At 37.9% G+C, this 18,311-nt stretch overlaps 1 protein-coding gene across 1 annotated transcript in view; it reads right to left on the reverse strand.

Annotated features, from left to right (window-relative positions):
• Positions 1-18,311, reverse strand: part of DPP4 (dipeptidyl peptidase 4) — a 39,787-nt gene that overhangs the window by 9,709 nt on the left and 11,767 nt on the right. Inside the window, exons 8-21 of the mRNA XM_059852950.1 lie at positions 17,959-18,079; positions 17,383-17,543; positions 15,487-15,590; positions 11,975-12,104; positions 11,785-11,829; positions 8,677-8,781; positions 8,507-8,574; positions 8,268-8,321; positions 7,691-7,815; positions 6,687-6,734; positions 6,044-6,142; positions 3,958-4,027; positions 2,180-2,374; positions 1,226-1,280 (exon numbers count right to left, since the gene is read on the reverse strand). Of these exons, the coding sequence (XP_059708933.1) occupies positions 1,226-1,280; positions 2,180-2,374; positions 3,958-4,027; positions 6,044-6,142; positions 6,687-6,734; positions 7,691-7,815; positions 8,268-8,321; positions 8,507-8,574; positions 8,677-8,781; positions 11,785-11,829; positions 11,975-12,104; positions 15,487-15,590; positions 17,383-17,543; positions 17,959-18,079 (1,380 nt within the window). The remainder of the gene's footprint in view (positions 1-1,225; positions 1,281-2,179; positions 2,375-3,957; positions 4,028-6,043; positions 6,143-6,686; positions 6,735-7,690; positions 7,816-8,267; positions 8,322-8,506; positions 8,575-8,676; positions 8,782-11,784; positions 11,830-11,974; positions 12,105-15,486; positions 15,591-17,382; positions 17,544-17,958; positions 18,080-18,311) is intronic.

Genomic DNA, 18,311 nt, shown 5'->3' on the forward strand with positions numbered 1-18,311 from the left:
GAGCATCCAGGCAGCAAGATACCTAAACACTGTCACCAACCGCCCAAATGACTGCCCTCACAAGAGTTTGAATGGGTACTTTAGGAAAATGTGCCCACCCACATGGAAAAACAAGAGCTATTTTTGGGTCTCATTCCTGTCTTAAAACCAGATTACAGGCAAAGGGAATTGCATCTTATTTCAAAGTCCTTAAATGTTTGCTCCAACTTCAATTCCTAGGTCCTTCCAATGAGATTAGCAAAGAAACGCAGGCACTCAGTGATTAAACACTCACCTGGCCACAGCAAAGGTATTACTGCTGAATCTATGGCAAACAAAATTCACACACATAGTGACAGGCTGACAATGAGAGGCTGACAATCTAAAAACTCATGATATAAAGAAAATCTGTTTGCCCACAGGTTCAATGCCCAGGATGCATAATCCCAACATAGCTCCAAAGAGGAATGTTATTCTGCTATTCAACCTGAGGGTCATAAGGATTTAAGATGGGATTGCATCAAATCATCAATTTCTGCAGAAAGAATTTTCCTTTCACTACAGTTAATACCATTACATGTGATTTCACATAACAGAGATGTTTACCCCCAGAAGAAAAGCTATTAAAGACACCATACTGCCATCAAGCAATTTATTCATTTGTGCCTGTCACTGCAGTGCCCAAATTTCAGTTAACAATTTAATTCAGCGCTGCAATCACTAACACTATGTGCACATTTAGCTTTGTAGCTGAGGGTGCATGCTATTAAACTATTAAATATTTCCATCTACTGTGCCAGGTTTTAAAGATGCATCAAGTTAGAGAAATCTGGCCTCTGGTTGCAAATACCACGATAACCGTCCCACACAGCTGGCTCGAGTGTAATTTCACATCTTTTTTAAAATCAGTCATCCAACTGAAGAAGTGCTGTTGAATACATACATGGATTTTTTTTTCTTTATAGTATAGGTTCATACTGTACGCAGGAACTTGGCAGCATCCATTTAAATTGGTTTTTAATCCCTCTAGTAGTCCTAATTTCTCTTACAAAGGCTCCTGAATGATTGCAAAAGGATAATGTATAAACACATTTTTAAGATGAACTTAATCATCTCAAGTACTGGATTGTGCTGTGACCCCAGAGGTGCCTCACATGAAGCACTACAGGATCTCACACACACGACAGCACAACATATAGTTGTTAAAATTAAATACTATTCCCACCAAAATTATTTGAGTACTTACCCAACCCCAAATAGCTATTCTGTCCTTATCAACGAAGCTCATTTCAGAAAATTTTCTGAAAGCAAACAGAATAGTTAAACACTTAACAGACTGCAAGTATCTGCCATTCTACAGATGTGCCTGTTTCCTATCAAGTCTTCCTCTTTCTATTGTACAAACAAGCATTTCCCACTTCATCATAGTGACTGCACATGAAAACATGATAATTCAGGCACGTGTGTCTTTAGGAAATTTAGAAAAACATCTGTGCATATGACACTCTGAAACCCCTCAGCCCATACTCACTGACATTTGTATTGTATTAGGTCAATTTTCACTACATGCCTTGTCTATTTTTTTTTTTTTGAAAGATGCACAAAAATCAAATTACAGCAGTAAGCAACAGACCAACACATGGAAATACAGTCACCATAAAAAAAAAATCAAGAAGATTGTGAAATTGTTTAAACTCCTTAACATTTTAAAATCGTACATAAAAAACCCTGTAAGATCACATTTCATTGCAAGGCTGAGAGATCTATACTGGGACTGTTTGTTTTAGTGAGGTTCTACAAGCATAAACCAAGTGACAAATGTGAACTACGATTTGAAGACTGAGTATTTCTCATAATTCTGTGACAACAGAAACTTGCAAATGCTTCAAGTAAAACTTCCATCTCCAAGTTCCTTGGTAGCGTGTTCTTCTACTAATATGACACATATCTCTACAAAATCATCTCCATAAAATCGGAGGTGTGATTAACTGGTGTTACAGCATTAACTCTCCTCTGTTTTAAAAGATAAAATGATGGTTGGCATATAAATGACACACTCCAGTGTACAAGATTAGGCAGATTGCAGTTATTTTTTGCCAGTATTTTCAAGATGACGATTTGAAACCTTCACCTTGGTTTCCCCCTTACACAAGAAGCACGTAAAAGAAGGAGCAGGTGTTGACCTTTCCCTGTGGCTCACCTGGCTGCTTCTATCTGATCTTCCACTTCATATGTTCCCAGCCTTCTGTTTATGGCGTGCATGATTTGGTCGCCCTGGTAGCCGCTGCCCCGGCCGTCGAAGCTGGCCACGATGACGCGCTCCGTGCTCGCCAGGTACGTGGCCCAGCTGATCCGGAAGGCTTGGTCCACCTTCTGACTGCAGGGTCCTGCATACCTAGGGGGAAAATGTCACAGGATTCAGGCATTTACTCTCCACATATTCTCACATCAAGCATTTGAAATATAATTACTGCTGACAATTCTGGCCTTTATAACAGGATAAACTCTCAAATTAAACTGAGGAGACAAGAAAGGCATCACTGACTGACTCCAAGGTGCCACTAAAAGCAATATGCTTTTTTGAAACTTCAGCTGTTAATCAAGAAAGCAGACTGGATTTTTGTTTGGTTTTACTTCTTTCTGGTCTAATAAGAAACCTTCATTATTTTGACTTAAGGCAGCTTATCAGAAATCCAAGCCAAGTTTTCTTCTGTTTTGGCATATCTAGTCACCTGAGTTTCAAAGTTATGCTCTCTATTTCTGTTACATTCACCCATGATTTATTTGGTTTAAGTCTTAAATAAATGAATAGCCTTCACTGGAAAAATGAAAAAAACCATTTCCTATGTCTCATCAGTCTGAACTATTTCTTATGCAGGCTGAGAAAAAGGAAGCAAAACTATAATTGTAACTTTTTACTTGAAAATATTTCAGAAGCGCTTTATCACTATGAAATCATAATCTGAGTGCCTTGATGGTAAAATTCTGTGCAGTGCACTTCTCTAGCCACTGTTCAACAGAGTAAGAAATAGAAGAATGGATCCTATGGCTCTATAGCCCACTTTATCAGTCTTAAAAGCACAGAAAAACTACTGGGAATTTAATTCAAGTTATGTATTCATAGAATTCCAAAGTAATTTCTGATATTAAGATCACTGTGAGGTGATCAACCAGAGATGATCCCGACAAAGGTCAAGGTAAGTCAATAAAAATAGTACCATAATCAAAACAACTCTTAAGAAGCCAAGAGCACTGGCTGTTCAATAAAATCTTCAATGACACATCAAAATGTGCTACCAAATTGCAATATACAAAGATGCATCTAACAACTAACAGCCATTTTCCTTACAGATCCACCTTTTTTGTATAAAAGGAGTAGCTTAACATTTTTCTATTAATGCATGCCTAAAATTCAGTAATTCACATTTAGAAGAAAACATACCAGGATGAACAGAAGTGCCTGAAGAAGACCAGACCAATCAGCACATGCTCATGGTCTTGTATTTATGAAAAAAAATACACAGCAAATGCAGTCCTGACCAGAGGATTTTGGCTTGTCAACACTGACTGACAGTCAGACATCACAGAAAACATGCAATATCACACACACTGCTTCAGCTTTAGAATACAAGGCTTATTCAAGGTTTCATTCTGGATTGTGGTTTCATCAAAGATTACTCCTAAGGAACATCACCAGCAGAGGAGGAGGTAAGGTAACATGAACATCCTGGCTGTTAAATCACATAGAATGTGTCTGCCTCAGCGCCAATGCCAGACCATGTGCTCATTAAGCATTACATCATCTCAGGGCACAGGAACCCACCATGAACTGGGATAAACCCCTATTTTCCATTCCATCTAAAAACTACTTCAACAAGCAATTAGAAAACATTCCAGTTTTGTGTTTCCTTATTAAGAACATTTGAAGTAGATGAAAGTGATTATTAACACAACACTGCCACGTGGTTGAAAACTTACACATCAAGGAGCAGAGGATGCTTCTTTGATTCATCAAAATGGGGAGGCAGAATCATTTGATACCACAGGTCTAAAAGTGAAGAGAGTTTCATTTAGGTCAGCTCTCCAGTGAAATTATTTGACATGCATTACAATTCATAGAAGAGAACGTTTGAGCCACCCCCTAAAAATTATAGAGCAGTTTCAACTGGACTGTGCTAAGATATACATGCAGAAGTTCCTAGCTATTCATTTAAAAAAATGTTTTACAGCTAAACTAGCAGAAAGTAATAAAATCTGGGGAATCAACATGCCGTCTCATGACATTATTCTAAGCTTACATGTGAAACTTGCTATGTCTCTAGAGTAGTAAATCTAACACAGGTTCAAAAATAAAATTTCTCTCCCAGCAGAGGAAAGAAATTCTATATTATTTTGAACCTGACAGATAGACTTTGCTTGACAGTTTGTAAAGCATCCCAGAAACATATCCAAGTATCTATTATTTTTGAAGCAATATTGATTCCAGTTCCATTCATGTTATTCTTCCTACCCAAGTTGGCTGTGAGCTGAACATTTTAAAGGCTCACCCTGTAAGTTTTGCAAACGGAATGACTCAATTGTTCACTCATGAATTTTAAGTGAACTGATGCTGCAATGCTGATGGACTGCACTGCAGTAATAGTCAGAATGCAAATCTTACAGAAATTTTCCCAGATACAAATATGCAAGGCATCAGAACACGGAAACATAAACAATCTAAATTGAACACATTAAAATACTAATTTTAACTTTTGCATACTTTATAGCCACAGGCATGGATTTCTTCTCTAATAACCTACATGGATTTGTGAGCAGACTTGAAGCTTTAAGTAGGACTACATAAATGGGTTTGCTTCTCCTATTTTTGATATAAAAAATAGATTCCCCTTACCCAAAAGCTTTTACCCTGAAGACATGAAGTAGTAAGAACAAAGAGGAATTAAAAAAAAAAAAAAAAAAAAAAAGAATATACAACTGATAGCATGAAGAACATCTTTAAATCTCCATCTTGCCTGGAAGATTTCATCTTTAGCCCTAGTAAAAATGTGACAGAAATAAAAGACAGAAAACACAAAGATAAAGAGAATTATTACATAAATAAGGCAACAGTGAAAGAAGGGAGGCATCAAAAAGAACAGTTAGCAATGACTGACCCAACTCAATACAGTTCACAAAATGGAATTCCATTAAGAATATCTGCTCATTTTATCAGGAGGAAGTTTGTCATGAGGAGGAAAACTGGTAGCAAAGGCTGGAGCAAGTACAGTTTAGACAGGAGCCAGGCTTCCCACTGCTGGGCTCTTTGATGTTGCTCAGCCTAAGAGCACACCAAGAACATTTCTCTACCCAAATTCTGAGGGGCACCACGCACAAGGCATTAACAGTTCATGTTCTGGCATTTTGTTCCAGTCTGTACTAAGGTTTATGCAGTCTCAGAGCATGAATGTTTTCAAAAATGATTATTCAATCCAAATCTATTCAATCTAATCAAGCCCCTCCCCCACAAAGTCAAAGGTGACAGAGTTGAAATGTTGCTTTAATGTTTTTTAAGGATTTTTTCATTTAGACTGTGTCTGCTTTTTCATAGTAACTGAACTTCTCCACTCTTGCAACCTGCTAACACAAACCAAGGGGACTTGCACCTGTAAATCAGCAGGACCAACTTGAATTTATAATGTAATTTAAATTCAACTATGTTAAAGAGCTTTGAGTTTGTGCCCCAACCTCATTTCTCTTATTTATTTAATGCACTGTTAGAGACTTCTGGTTTCTAGTTTATCATAAAGGAAAAAGGAGTTAAGCCACTTCATCATGAAAACATGAAGATTCCACACTATGGAAAAAGCACATTTGAGATAAGAACATTTTGGGATTTCAGAAAATAACCGAGAATATTTGGAAATGTCCAAAAAAAAGAAATATCATCTTTCCTCTAAGCTCTGAATAACTGCAAGAATTCCCATTACACCCATCTGTCCTGCCATGTCCTCAGCAGAAGACCTTGAACCACTTGGTAAAAAGGGGGGGGTGGGAGGGGAAAGGTAAAAGAAGTTTTTTAACTTACTGTATCCACCTATACTAAGGGAGCCAAATTTTTTTGAAGGCATCTGAATATCTTTCAATGAATTTTCCAGTTCAGTGTTAGTTTCCAGGTATCTGAGGACTAAATAACAGAGTAAGTAAGATTCAAAGACTAAACAGATTTTTTTCAAATGCACCGTTCTTTCATTATGAACCACTTTAAACATTAAACCTGAGATGATGGCAACTTATATTGCAGTTTTAGTTTACTGCAGTTTTGTTTTTCCTCTCAGATTCAACGTTTACAATATAGTTTTCCTTCAGTTCTTTTTTCCCTGTTTTTCCTTTAAATATCATTTCAGAAAAACTGAACAATTATTCAGTAAATTATTCAGTTCTTTTTTCCCTGTTTTTCCTTTAAATATAATTTCAGAAAAACTGAACAATTATTCAGTAAATACACCATACACTACATACTGTATTCTAGCCCTGTGTAAAATAATGTTAAATAATCTCTGAATAAATATATATCAAGCTATAAAATTTATTCTTCAGGTAGTTATCTGAAATTAAATTTACCCTTTATAACTGTCATTTTTATTATTCTATTATGCACTGAGAAGAAAATTAGAATAAATTTACAGTGCAATTTTCTGGCATAATATAAATTAAAGACATTCCCATACCTTCATCATCAGTGCTTCTGTGCAGGGCAGACATGGGCAGGCCAGGACCTGTTAACAGGGCACAAAACTTTCATGTTTGCATGCTGGCTTGAAACACAGCCCTCGTAAAGTAATTGGAAACAGGTGAATCATAAAAGCTCAGAACTTGTTTCCCTCCAGTCTGCTCAAGCTAAATTTTAGGTTAGCAGGGCCCAAATTCAAGGCACAGGATCCCACAGAATGTTTAGATGTCTCAGAGATGAACCACACAACGGGAGGTACTGAAGAACAGAATTTCCCCCCTTTAGCCAAGCCCATGCCTTGGTGGCCCACAATGGTTTGGCCATCAGGAAGCTCTGTCACAGGGACCACAGCAGCTGTCTTCAACCATTATTACAATCTGACAGAAAATTCCGTCTGCTCTCTGTCTTCCTAGCCCATGGATTAAGGAAGATCTTGCCATGTTAGAAAATAGCATACATTTAAAAGTAAAGTAATTTTGGAGATGATTTTATGTTTCCCAGCCTTGGATTAATTTAACCCTTGTACTATGTAACAGGAGCACTGAGAGGTCACAGACAGACTACAGTCTCCCTGCTTACCTTATGATTACATCACCTGGATTTTCTTCTTGACCAGCACTATCTTAGTTTTATTCTCATACATAAGCACTGCTCTTTACCCAGTCTGTTGCTTGTCACACTTTCAGAGCCTCCAAATTCCTTCTGCAGGCAGAGCTCCCCATACATCTCTCGAGGAGATGCACAGTGGACAGGAGTGTTTTGCAGCTCCTTCAGGTCCACTGACAGATAAAACTAACAAGTTTTATCCCAGTTTTATCCCTTTTTGTCAAGGTACTTTTGAGCCTAGGAGGCAGTATGTTTTCCCACTGCCAATACATTTATCCAATGTTATCAACACATATCATTGTTACACAGCACATATCAAGATCCTGACGAAGTGAACTTCTCCACCCCACTAATCACTGAGTCATGTTTATGTCAATTAATTCGGGATATACTCACCGAGACAATTTAGCTGATAATACTGACTGTCTTTGCTGAAGGACACAGAATAATACTGGCATCTTTTTTCATTCAGATTACAGCTAACACATTTAGTCAATTTTGGACTGCTTTCCAAGAGCACTCTGCAAAGTAAATGAGCTTTATCTCAGAGATATTTTTTTTAAGCTATGCTAAAGCAGTTTATGCTTTTTAAGTAAGATGGCTGAACAAAAAAATGTTAAAATTTGGAAGTGATAGAAACTGATTCAAAAACTAGAGAAAACAGAGTTTTAGCTTTTCAGTTCAATTAATAGTGAAATTATAGTAATAGGAAAAAAAGCATGAGAGTTAGGGTTTTTTGCTTGAGGATTGGTTGTTTCTCCTCACAATTTCCCTTTATTAACTGAATTTATAGAAAAATATTTCCATTATTTTTGCAGTTTATACTCTTACACTGATTTTCATTAAATATCTTAAAGATGGCCCCACATTAGGCTGAACATATGAATCTTTAAGTTTTCAGTGATTTTTCTTAAAGTTTCTCTTTTTCATTAACAAAAGTTTTACTCATACTGCAGAAAAAATAATTTCTTACTTATACAGATTTCTTCCTCCTGGCATTTTATTATTTTCATTACTGATGTAGTATCTATAAAAGCAAAACATACTGGTTTTAGTAAAATATTTACAGTATATTTAGAAATTTTATCTGATATGTTTAAATCAGATTTTTAATAAGTTAAAAACCTTCTCCCTCTTCTCTCTCCGTGCTTGCTTAGACCCTTGTTACCCGCCCTTATGACAGGAGGAGGTACCTTATTTACAGATACTTACAAAAATTGATTGGTTACAGCTTCTATGCTGATTACTTCCCAATCTCCTGAAGTAATAGCTACTGGAACCTGGAGCAGGGGAAGAGGCAAGGCAAGAAGTAGAACGTGAAGCTCCTTGATCACCAGGAGCACCACAAGCCAGCAGTGACTGTCCTAGACAATATTCCTCACCTGCGAGCCATTTATGTAATGGATGTGCTTGTAACCTGCTGTGTCGCTGAAGATTTTGTAGTAGGAAGCATTGTCGGGTGCAAAGTGAGGGACAGATGGCTGAAACTTGAACATAAGAGAGATGTCTATTAAAGCAAAAAACAAAACTCCAGATCCTAAGCGATAAATTTAGGTTTTAATATCTCTAACCAGGACTCTCAATGCTTACAACAAGGCATCAATGAATGTACTGCAAACATTTTTGCCTTCTGACTTAGTAGGTAGAACCCACAGACATCACTCTTAAAATAAACACACTTGAAATATTTTCCTGCTCCTTGAGCAGCAGAATTCCCCGAGTATTAATCCTGGCAGTGATTCAGGCCCCCCAACGCCCTCCATCCCCCCCCCCCCAGAATTTGAAGTACTTTTGGTGGTCTTAGTTTTCTACAATATGTGCTTCTACTTTCAAAGGCACTGTTTTATTCCATCCAATGCAGCTGTAACCTATAAAAATGCAAATTTTGCAAATTCATGTTTTTCTTGAATTTCCCATTTTAAAACACATACTTGTGAACAAATTCTTTGAACTCAAATTTTTTTTTAGCTTAACAGTGAAAAATGTCCTGCTCTATTCAAAAAAACACAAGCTGCTTTCCAAGAGGAAATTTTGCTAGCAAGTAGGTGATTACAGAATGACAGAGAACTCAAACTGGAATAATATTTTCATGAAGTAATTATCCATTTATCAATTGATAGTGACAGAATTAAATTAATTTCTTCTATTGACTGCCATTTGAATGTGCTACATATGGTAGGCAAAAAGAGAGGAATGAAATTGAGCTGAATGAAATAAAACTTATTTCTGTGACAAATGCCCAAAGGATCTAAAAGCTAATTAGGCAACTGACACAATGTAACTGCCTCGGAGATGTCACACCCATCTTGAAACAGTGAAACAAAGCTGAAGTGATTTGCCTCTGGTCATTCAGGAGGCAACGACAGAAATTGTCTTTCTAACCGTGTGCTCCAAATAACCTCTCCTTGTTCCCAAGCAATATTTTTGCAAAAAGTAATCTGGCAAATATTTTGCTAGCTTTTCCCTTATTTCTCAAAGTGTGACTTTCCTTGAACTCGACTGGCAAGCTCTAACACCTGATGACCTGGAAGCCTTATACAGCAACGCAGGCTTTTCTGAGCATTCTTCATTTAGTCATAATTTCATCTCTATCAAAAAAGAAAAAAACAAAACACCAAAAACCCAAAAAAAAAAAAAAAAACAAACCCCAAACCAAAACCACCAACAAAAACCTAAAAAGCCCTCCCCCCAAAACTCATAAAAAACACTATAGATACAAAGAGAAGACTATATGTCTGTATTCTACACACATTGATAATTTACTTAAATTTTTCTATAGATATGTGCATATATACATCTTGCAAATGGATCAAGATATTCCTTATCAAATATCATTTTATCATGCCTAAGAAGGTGAAAAAAAATAAAAAAAGGAATAAATATACCTATCCTATCCCCTCTCCAGTCCTCCCTACTCTCTATTTCTTTCTCAAATCCAAGAATTGTAGAGTGAGATTATCATTTCTTCCAACAGCTCCTAAGAAGTGGGTTGTCTCTTTAAAAGAAACAAAAAACCAACAACCTAGTTTAGTGGCACAGACTTGCATTTTGCCCTCTCATTTTGCACAACTGTTTACAAAGTCTGCAGCTTGATCATCACATTGTCTAATTGTGAAGCCTTTGCTGCAGAGAAGCAAAATGTGTCAGCGTTAAGGCCTTCCTTTCCATATCAAATTTGACAGCAGGTGGGTTGATCTCTCATCTTCATACTGCGGATGATTTCATCCCTGCTGTTGCCTCCCTCTTTGCATTTCTTTAAACTTTCATTTTTGACTTCAAAAGTGAATTAGTGACTAAAGCATAATCAGTGTGTGGAAAATGCGGGAGTGGAAAGTGTACTCTGTGTTCTCATCAAAAACTCTGAAACTCATTTCTCCCTCCAAATCTGAACTTTTGCATCTCTGCTTCACTTCCCCCAGATCTTCTGTGTAGTTCATTAGGTGCCTACTCCCTACCATGTACAAAAGGACTGAGAGGCAGCTTGGAAAGCATCATCCAGACAGTAGCGGCTGGTTTGGCAGAAGTGCATGAAAATTTTAATCTGGCCAGCTACATTCATCTTGTCCCCACTTCTCCTCGGTGGATATTTCATGCAGGGGAAAAATAAATAAATGAGTAGCCCCAATTAAAACCTGGAATGGTTTGTTGCAACCTGACACACTCAAAATTACCTTTGTCCTTAATGCCTTTATTCCAAAACAATTCAAAGGTTACAGAATACACTTCTAAATACATTTTATTCCCTAGATCTTTCTGGAGGTAGTAGGGAGACTAGAGAGCAGGTAAACCAGAATAGCTGGCAACTCCCCAGAACACAGGGAGTTCTGAATCTGGGCTCCTGCATTTCCCCCCTACCTACTGCTACCAAAGCAGCAGGTCAGAAGCAGAAAGGAGTCTGGAAAGGGCGCTTTGCTTTTGGGAAGCTGAACATAAAATCACAGAATCATAGAATGGTGTGGGTTGGAAGGGACCTTGAAGTTCATCTTGTTCCAACCCCCCTGCCATGGGAAGGGACACCTTCCACTAGACCAGGGGGCTCAAAGCCCCACCCCATCCAGCTTGGTCTAAAACACTCCCAGAGATGGAGTACCCACAGCTTCTCTGGACAATCTGTTCCAGTGCCTCACCACCCTCCCAGTGAAGAATTTCTTTCTAACACCTAATCTGAGCCCACTCTTTCAATTTAAAGCCATAACCTCTTGTCCTGTCAACAAGATGCACAGGTCACAAAGGGCATGGTGAGAGTTCCAGCCATACTGCTCTGTCAGCCCAGCCTGGGAGTTCAGAACCCATTACCCACAAAAAAATTGAGCTTAACCCCAGGCGTGGGGTGGCATTTGAGATCATTTTTTTCCTGTACATGTAAAACACAGCAAGTGAGAGGACTGGACCTACACACAAGAGGCACTGCAAAATGCAAGGCTAATATGAAATTTTCATAATTATCAGAATTATTTAGCACGTAGCAGTTTTAGAAATTGAATACTCACTCTGCCAATCCAGCCAGTTGTACTTTCTTCAGTAAATTGTTTTTCCTAAGAACAAGAAAAACAAACAATCCCACAACAATTATGTTTATTTTACATCAGGCTTTATTCCTACAAAGATAAACATACAGATATACTCAACTCTCTTCTAGTTTCATCTACCATTGCAACTCTCCCACTTAATTTCTCTTACCTTTGGACATGACCAAGTAGCATTTTCAAAGTCACAGACTGTGAGGACTGAAAAATTCTGAATTCTTCTAAGCCACTGCAGACAAATCCTTTCATCTGTCACCCATGTTACAACACTCAAATAATGATCACTGGAAACAGCAACAACATAAGATATTTAAAATCCTCTCTATATTAGCATACCATACAATTGCATTCAGCTATTCACTGAATGAGACTCATCTGGCTATTTTCATTTCAATTTCTACTCTTCAACAATAAACAATGATGCAAATGTAATTGAGCCATTTTTTCTCAATTGTTTTTGCTGCTAGTAGATGCCTTGGTTATTTTCAGAGATACAATAAAGAATTAGATGGCTCATACAAACCCACTTCCAGAAAAACTGCAATTAAATTTTAACAGCTATTCTCTAATGCATAAAATAATAGCTACTCCAGGCTGTTCATAAATCTTGTACTGTGTGCATCTAGGGAAAATTCTTCTGAATATTAAGTTGTATATGCCTTAGATGAAGCAATTTTATCCTTAGCTGCCTGAAGTTGGTTGCTTGTAATTACTTTCTGAATGATAGATACTTTTGTTCAATTTAGTACTTATTTCTTTAGTTGCAATGGAGGGAGAGATCATACCAAACTCAGATATGTCTATCTGAATATTTTACTTTCATCTTCAGAATACCACCCAGCTGACATGAAGGATGAAGTATCAGAAAAAAACCCATTTTCATGAATATTCCTGTATATTAAATTTAAAAGCATCACATAAAATTTAGTGGCTTTGTTTACCATAACGATCTGTTAGATGTACTGTCTTTTCTTATTTTAGATCTTTCCTATCTCCTTGAAGCCTTATGAACTAAAATAAAACAAACTTCCCCTCCAAGGCAAGTATACATTTTTAACCATAATTTGCACATTTGACTTAGTTCCAAGTTCATGTTCCCTTTTCCCCCAAAGTTAGTTAACAAAAATGTGTGGGAAGTCTTGTGATAAGAGTATCTTTCTGATCACTGCAGTTTGGGGAAGGAAACACTACAATTAGTGTGGATGGATTAAAAATACGTCAGCTGGTTATCAAAAACCTTCAGATTTATTTCTACATTATAGTTTCAAACTCATGTTTGGAAAAGGTCTATTTCTGCATTTATATTAGACTGGGACATCAGCAGGTCATTTAATTGCTACTGCCATTGAGTCTGCAGGAGCTTGTTTGTGAAAAAAAAAAAGAACAACCCCATAAAAACCCCACATCATTCTTCCTGTACCTATAATAGTGGTTTCTCTTGTTTTGTATAAGGGGAATTAGTCCCACACTTTTCATTCCTTCAGAGTGAGAGTCGTTAACAATTCTGGTGACTATAAATCATTAATCAGACAAGATGAACATTACAAGGAAAACAAACTAAACAAATATCATTTATGGAGCTAATACAATAACCATCTCTCCCCTGTGAGAGTGGGAATGCACCTTCAGCACTCAACAACACACAAAAGCTTAACTAAGCTGCAATTAACTCAAGTATAAAGTACAGCAGGTTTGCACTGCCCTTCCTCATTTGTTCCTGGAAAGGGATACTCTGCACCTTCTCTACTTAGAAGTCAGCTTATTCTAGGATGGATAATTTCAGACAAGAAGAATCCATTCCCTTCATCCTCCTGCTGGCTAACAGGAGCCCCCTGTATCCATGGTGCCAAAACCAGGCTTTAAATGCTGGATGGATTTCATGCTGGTCATTCAAGCAGAGTGTCAGGTTTCAAGTACCATCACATGGCAAAGCACTGGAATTCCAGATTCTGGCAGTTTTTCTTGACAAATAAAACTCTTGCTCTGCAACATAAGTGAGCTGTGCCCCCTTCAGATGCAGGGGTAAAACTGGTGCTCATCCAAGCCCTGGATAGTGCTGTAGCAGGCAGCCATTTGCTGAGGCACTGCCCCTCACCATCCCCAACCAGGCACGTGGAGTGAGGTTTGCCACCAACACAAACTCAAGTTTTGCTCAAAATTTAGCTCCGTGGAAGTAAAAATAGAATTTTCCATCACAAAAACTAACCCTTCCTGTCATACAGAGGTGTACATATAAATACAATGTAAATAATCAATACTTTGTGCTTCCAGAAAAAAACCCCACCCAAGAGCAACACTGCACATTGCTCACCTTTTTCTATTCTTGTACTTTGCTCTTGCAAAGTCCCCCAAGACTTGTTCTGGCCACCTTAATTTTTGCAGGACACATATGGTGAGACTTGACCATTATTTGGATCAGCCACCAGGAAAACGAGTGAATTTTGATCCTTGAACTCATCATTCAAGATTTACACTTGTATTAATCCTGACTAACAGAGTGGCAAATCAATTTAAAAATGGATGGACTCCATGTAACTCACAGCTCTGTTAGCCAGATGGGTGTGAGGCTGGAAGGTAGCTGATGGTTATTCTCCTCACACCAACTTCCATAAGGTATTAACAAAAATTTAAAAAAAACCTCTAAGACAGCAAAGATCTGAATCAGGACTGAGCAAAATGTAAAGGGCTTTTAATTCTGAGGCACTGGAATTCTGGAGGAAAACAAGGCACGACAGCTATCTAACATGCAGCTATGGCAGTGTGACTGTAAGGGAAGGATAAAGAACAACATATTCACAAGAACTTGCATCTCTGTTAACACATGGATGTTACACTGTGGTGAGGCTGAAATGGAAGAGTTCTGATTTTCCAGTTATGGGCCCCCACGCATAAAATGCTGGTTTTATGCATAAGCTAACAGACCTTTGTTTTTTTCTGGTTTATCAGTAAAACCTGTGCTTTCATACCCACCATGTTTGTAAGTGCAAACCTCTAAAACATTTCCACAATACTGTTAAAAAGAAAAAAAACAAACCCCGAGATTTGGGATACCAAATTGTGTGCATGCACTTTAAATTGATGTAGCTGCTCTTTACAAAATACATTTATATCATGTTGTGCATTTCCAGTGGCATTTTGAGGAATACAATTTTCCATTTACTCTGAGAGGTGCTGATTTTCACCATCTTCCCAAAGAAAACAAACATTTTAAGTATAAATCTGAAGACAACCATGATACCTTGCCTTAGCAAGGAGTCTGCTTCCAATGAAATCAAATCTTCACTTACCATTAAGGTTTTGTTTTGTTGGGTTTTTTTTTCCTCCAGTGAATAGAAATACATATATTATAATTTGATTATACGAAAACTTGCTCATATTAAAGTTGTACTGTGAAATGACTTCACCGTAGTTAGACTCCACTGAATGTGACGAGCCAAGAACTTGTCACATTCTGAATATAACATACATGGAATATGCCATCTATATATAATCACTGGGAGGATAATCTCTGTGCAGATTTTCTCTGGTAAATCTTGTTGCTACCAGAGCCACATTACAGGGAAAAACTGCCATGTACACTGAATACAGGGAGGTCACATATAAAAGCTCCTCCTCTCCCATCAAAAGAAACAATCAAATATCAAATATTTAACCAAAATTTCTCACCTTGATTTTATTTCTGCGGGTGGAAATATTTCAACAGGGCTGGAAGTTGGAAGGGATGTGGTATCCACAATAAAGAATCTTACAGTTGGATTTGTAGCTCCTGCCTAAAAATAAAATTTTTCATTGTACTTTTGAAGAGAGAATATTCGTTGTGAAGTGTTTGAAATTATAGATAATTAAGTTACTACAGACAGAAAGGTAAAACCAACCAACTGCAAACATGTGAGAAGACAAGATCCTAAATGCAATTTTAGGATTGATACATAAATTATCCCTTGTATTTTTCACACAGAAGTGTCAGTTCTTGGTTTCTAGATCAGAAAGACTACTACATTTAAAAACAATCATTAGGCTTGCTGTATTTGACCAGATCTCATCCTACATACCACACCCAGTACCTAGAGAGAACCAAATCCATTGCTAACTCCCAGGAAAATGCTTCTCCATGGAAGCAGCACCTCACATGAACTAATCATATCACAGCTGCCTGTATCACAATCAAAGCTGTGACTGCAGCATGCTCTGCACCATCTCTAACGTAATGCTGCTGACAGCAGAAGAGCTGTGTCAGTAAGGGCTGCTTCTCTTGTGGCTAACCAGCCAAGTCCTCATGGAAACAGCTAGGCAGCCAAACTTGATTCCCCTCCAGAAGTCAGCAATATTCCAAACAAAAGGGGTTTGTGATAAAATGTGTAATTTAGACTGGCAATCCATGCTACACCCTTTTCTCTTCTCAAGGGCCGTGCTCAGGACTGCAGCTGTCAGTGACCCCTCTGGGGGAGGCTCCAAGGGCACAGGCCACGTGCTCCAGGACCTTTGGGAAGGGTTAGGGAGTGACAGGGCTGCTGCAGAGAAAGCTGAGCTTGGCACTAAGAGGGCAGTTTCTCCACCAGACACCCCTACCAGATGAGCAATAAACTGACTGTATCATCTGTCCTGGCCCATGAATCAAGACTGAAAATATCTTCCTGGGCTGGCCAGATCATCATGGATTGGGGCAGGCAGGGCATGCTGAGGCCTTAAGCCAACACAGAGTATAAAATCCCAGGGGTGAACAGAAAGAACTGAAATGATGGACTTGAGATGATTTCAACCCATCTATTCCTTCCCAGCAAGGGGATGCCCAGCACTGTGATGGTGAGGGTATTATGGAGGCCAACTCTGAGAACATGTTTGCACTGACACTCAGCAGGGTAGTGCAATTGTTGTACTCTTATGTCTTAAGTGCATTGCTCAGATGAATCTTAATCCTGTATAACATCAAGTAACAGGTCAGTCCTGTATTAAATAGGAAATCCTCCCCACACGGAGCACATGACGGAGCCCTCTGACTCTCCCCCCATTCAGCCCAGTGCCAACTGTGCCATGAGCAGTGGGCATAAAGTCACGTGGAGAGGAGGGGGAAGGAGGAGGAGCTCCTTGCACTAAAGCTTTCACTCTCACAGCTAAAACTGGAAGAGCTTAAGGTGTGGGAAAAGAAACTCCTTTAGCAGATTCCTCCTCTTCCTCTCAATACAGGAACCTGAAAATACCAGACTAGCTGAAGAAGATTCCTTCTCAATAGCATGCAGAACCCTAACCCAATGTACATCTGCCTGATGCCTTGTACCAACTTAGCTCCCCAAGAGATTTTTTATCTCAACATCTACTCGCTACCTCTAAATTTTATAGTGAAACAACAAAACCTTAAATCATACTTTTTCTTTCCCCCTTTTTTCTTTCCCCTGGAGATAATAAAATACTTTAACATTGCCAGATGCTGTTGACTTCAGAAAGAGTAATCACAGCAAGCTGTTGAGGAGAGACAGACAATATTTTCATTAGCAGGAACTGATTAAATGAGACTTCTCTCTTAATGAAACTACAGAACAAACATGTTTAATAAATAACACAGACCTTGGGATATGGGATTTTAATGGTCTTTGGATACTGCAAGGTGTCTTCAGAATAAAAGGAATACTCTATAACAGGGACTTCTGTATCATTAAAGGATGCATATGCCAAAAAATTGCCATTTGGAGACCACCACAGAGCAAAATGGGTGCCAAACATTTCCTCTGAAAGAGATTCAAATATATTCAAGTTATGATTGATAAATCAGCTCTTCTATCCTAGGTGCTGTTCTCATTAATTTTTAATGTGATTTTTTTTTTTTAATTGAAGTTCAGATACTAAAATGCAGACTGTTTGCTGGGGTTCTGAAACGAGACATTAGATCACTATTTATAAACTATCATGTGAAGCTAATGCACACTAAAATTTCCAGTGACACAATGCAAACTAGGCAAACTCGTATATATTCTTGGATCCTCACACTAGCCAGGTATTAAATACAGATAAGGATGCATGTTCTTTTTAAAATACAGAGTTTGATTAATTTGAATTTTTCAGTGGTAAGGAATGAGATAACAATTGCAATAAACCAAAGTTTTCACATAATAATGGAAAGTAAAACTTGCTTGATGTAGTTACCTTCATAAACCCAGTCTGGTATTCCATTGAAAATTTTATTTTCTTCTCCATCTTTAGTGATTTGCACAGCTTCTGCTGTTGGTGAAACTTTCACATAAACATTATTATTCCAAACATATGCCTGCAAAACATCATTGTGATAACAATTACAATTACAGTAAATCTTCCTTTCTTTATTTCATCTACTGGGCAATTTACAACAGATGACAAAAAAAAAATCTTTAAAAGCTGCATTTCACCAAACAGCCTTGATACTTAACAAACTTTGAATTATTAATACAAATCAGGGTGAGCAATAAAACTTCAGGCCAAGATGGAAAAAACCAAATCAATTATGAAAAGTGACATGATTA

This window comes from Haemorhous mexicanus, chromosome 8 (assembly GCF_027477595.1).
Source record: "Haemorhous mexicanus isolate bHaeMex1 chromosome 8, bHaeMex1.pri, whole genome shotgun sequence".
NCBI classification, from domain to species: domain Eukaryota; kingdom Metazoa; phylum Chordata; class Aves; order Passeriformes; family Fringillidae; genus Haemorhous; species Haemorhous mexicanus.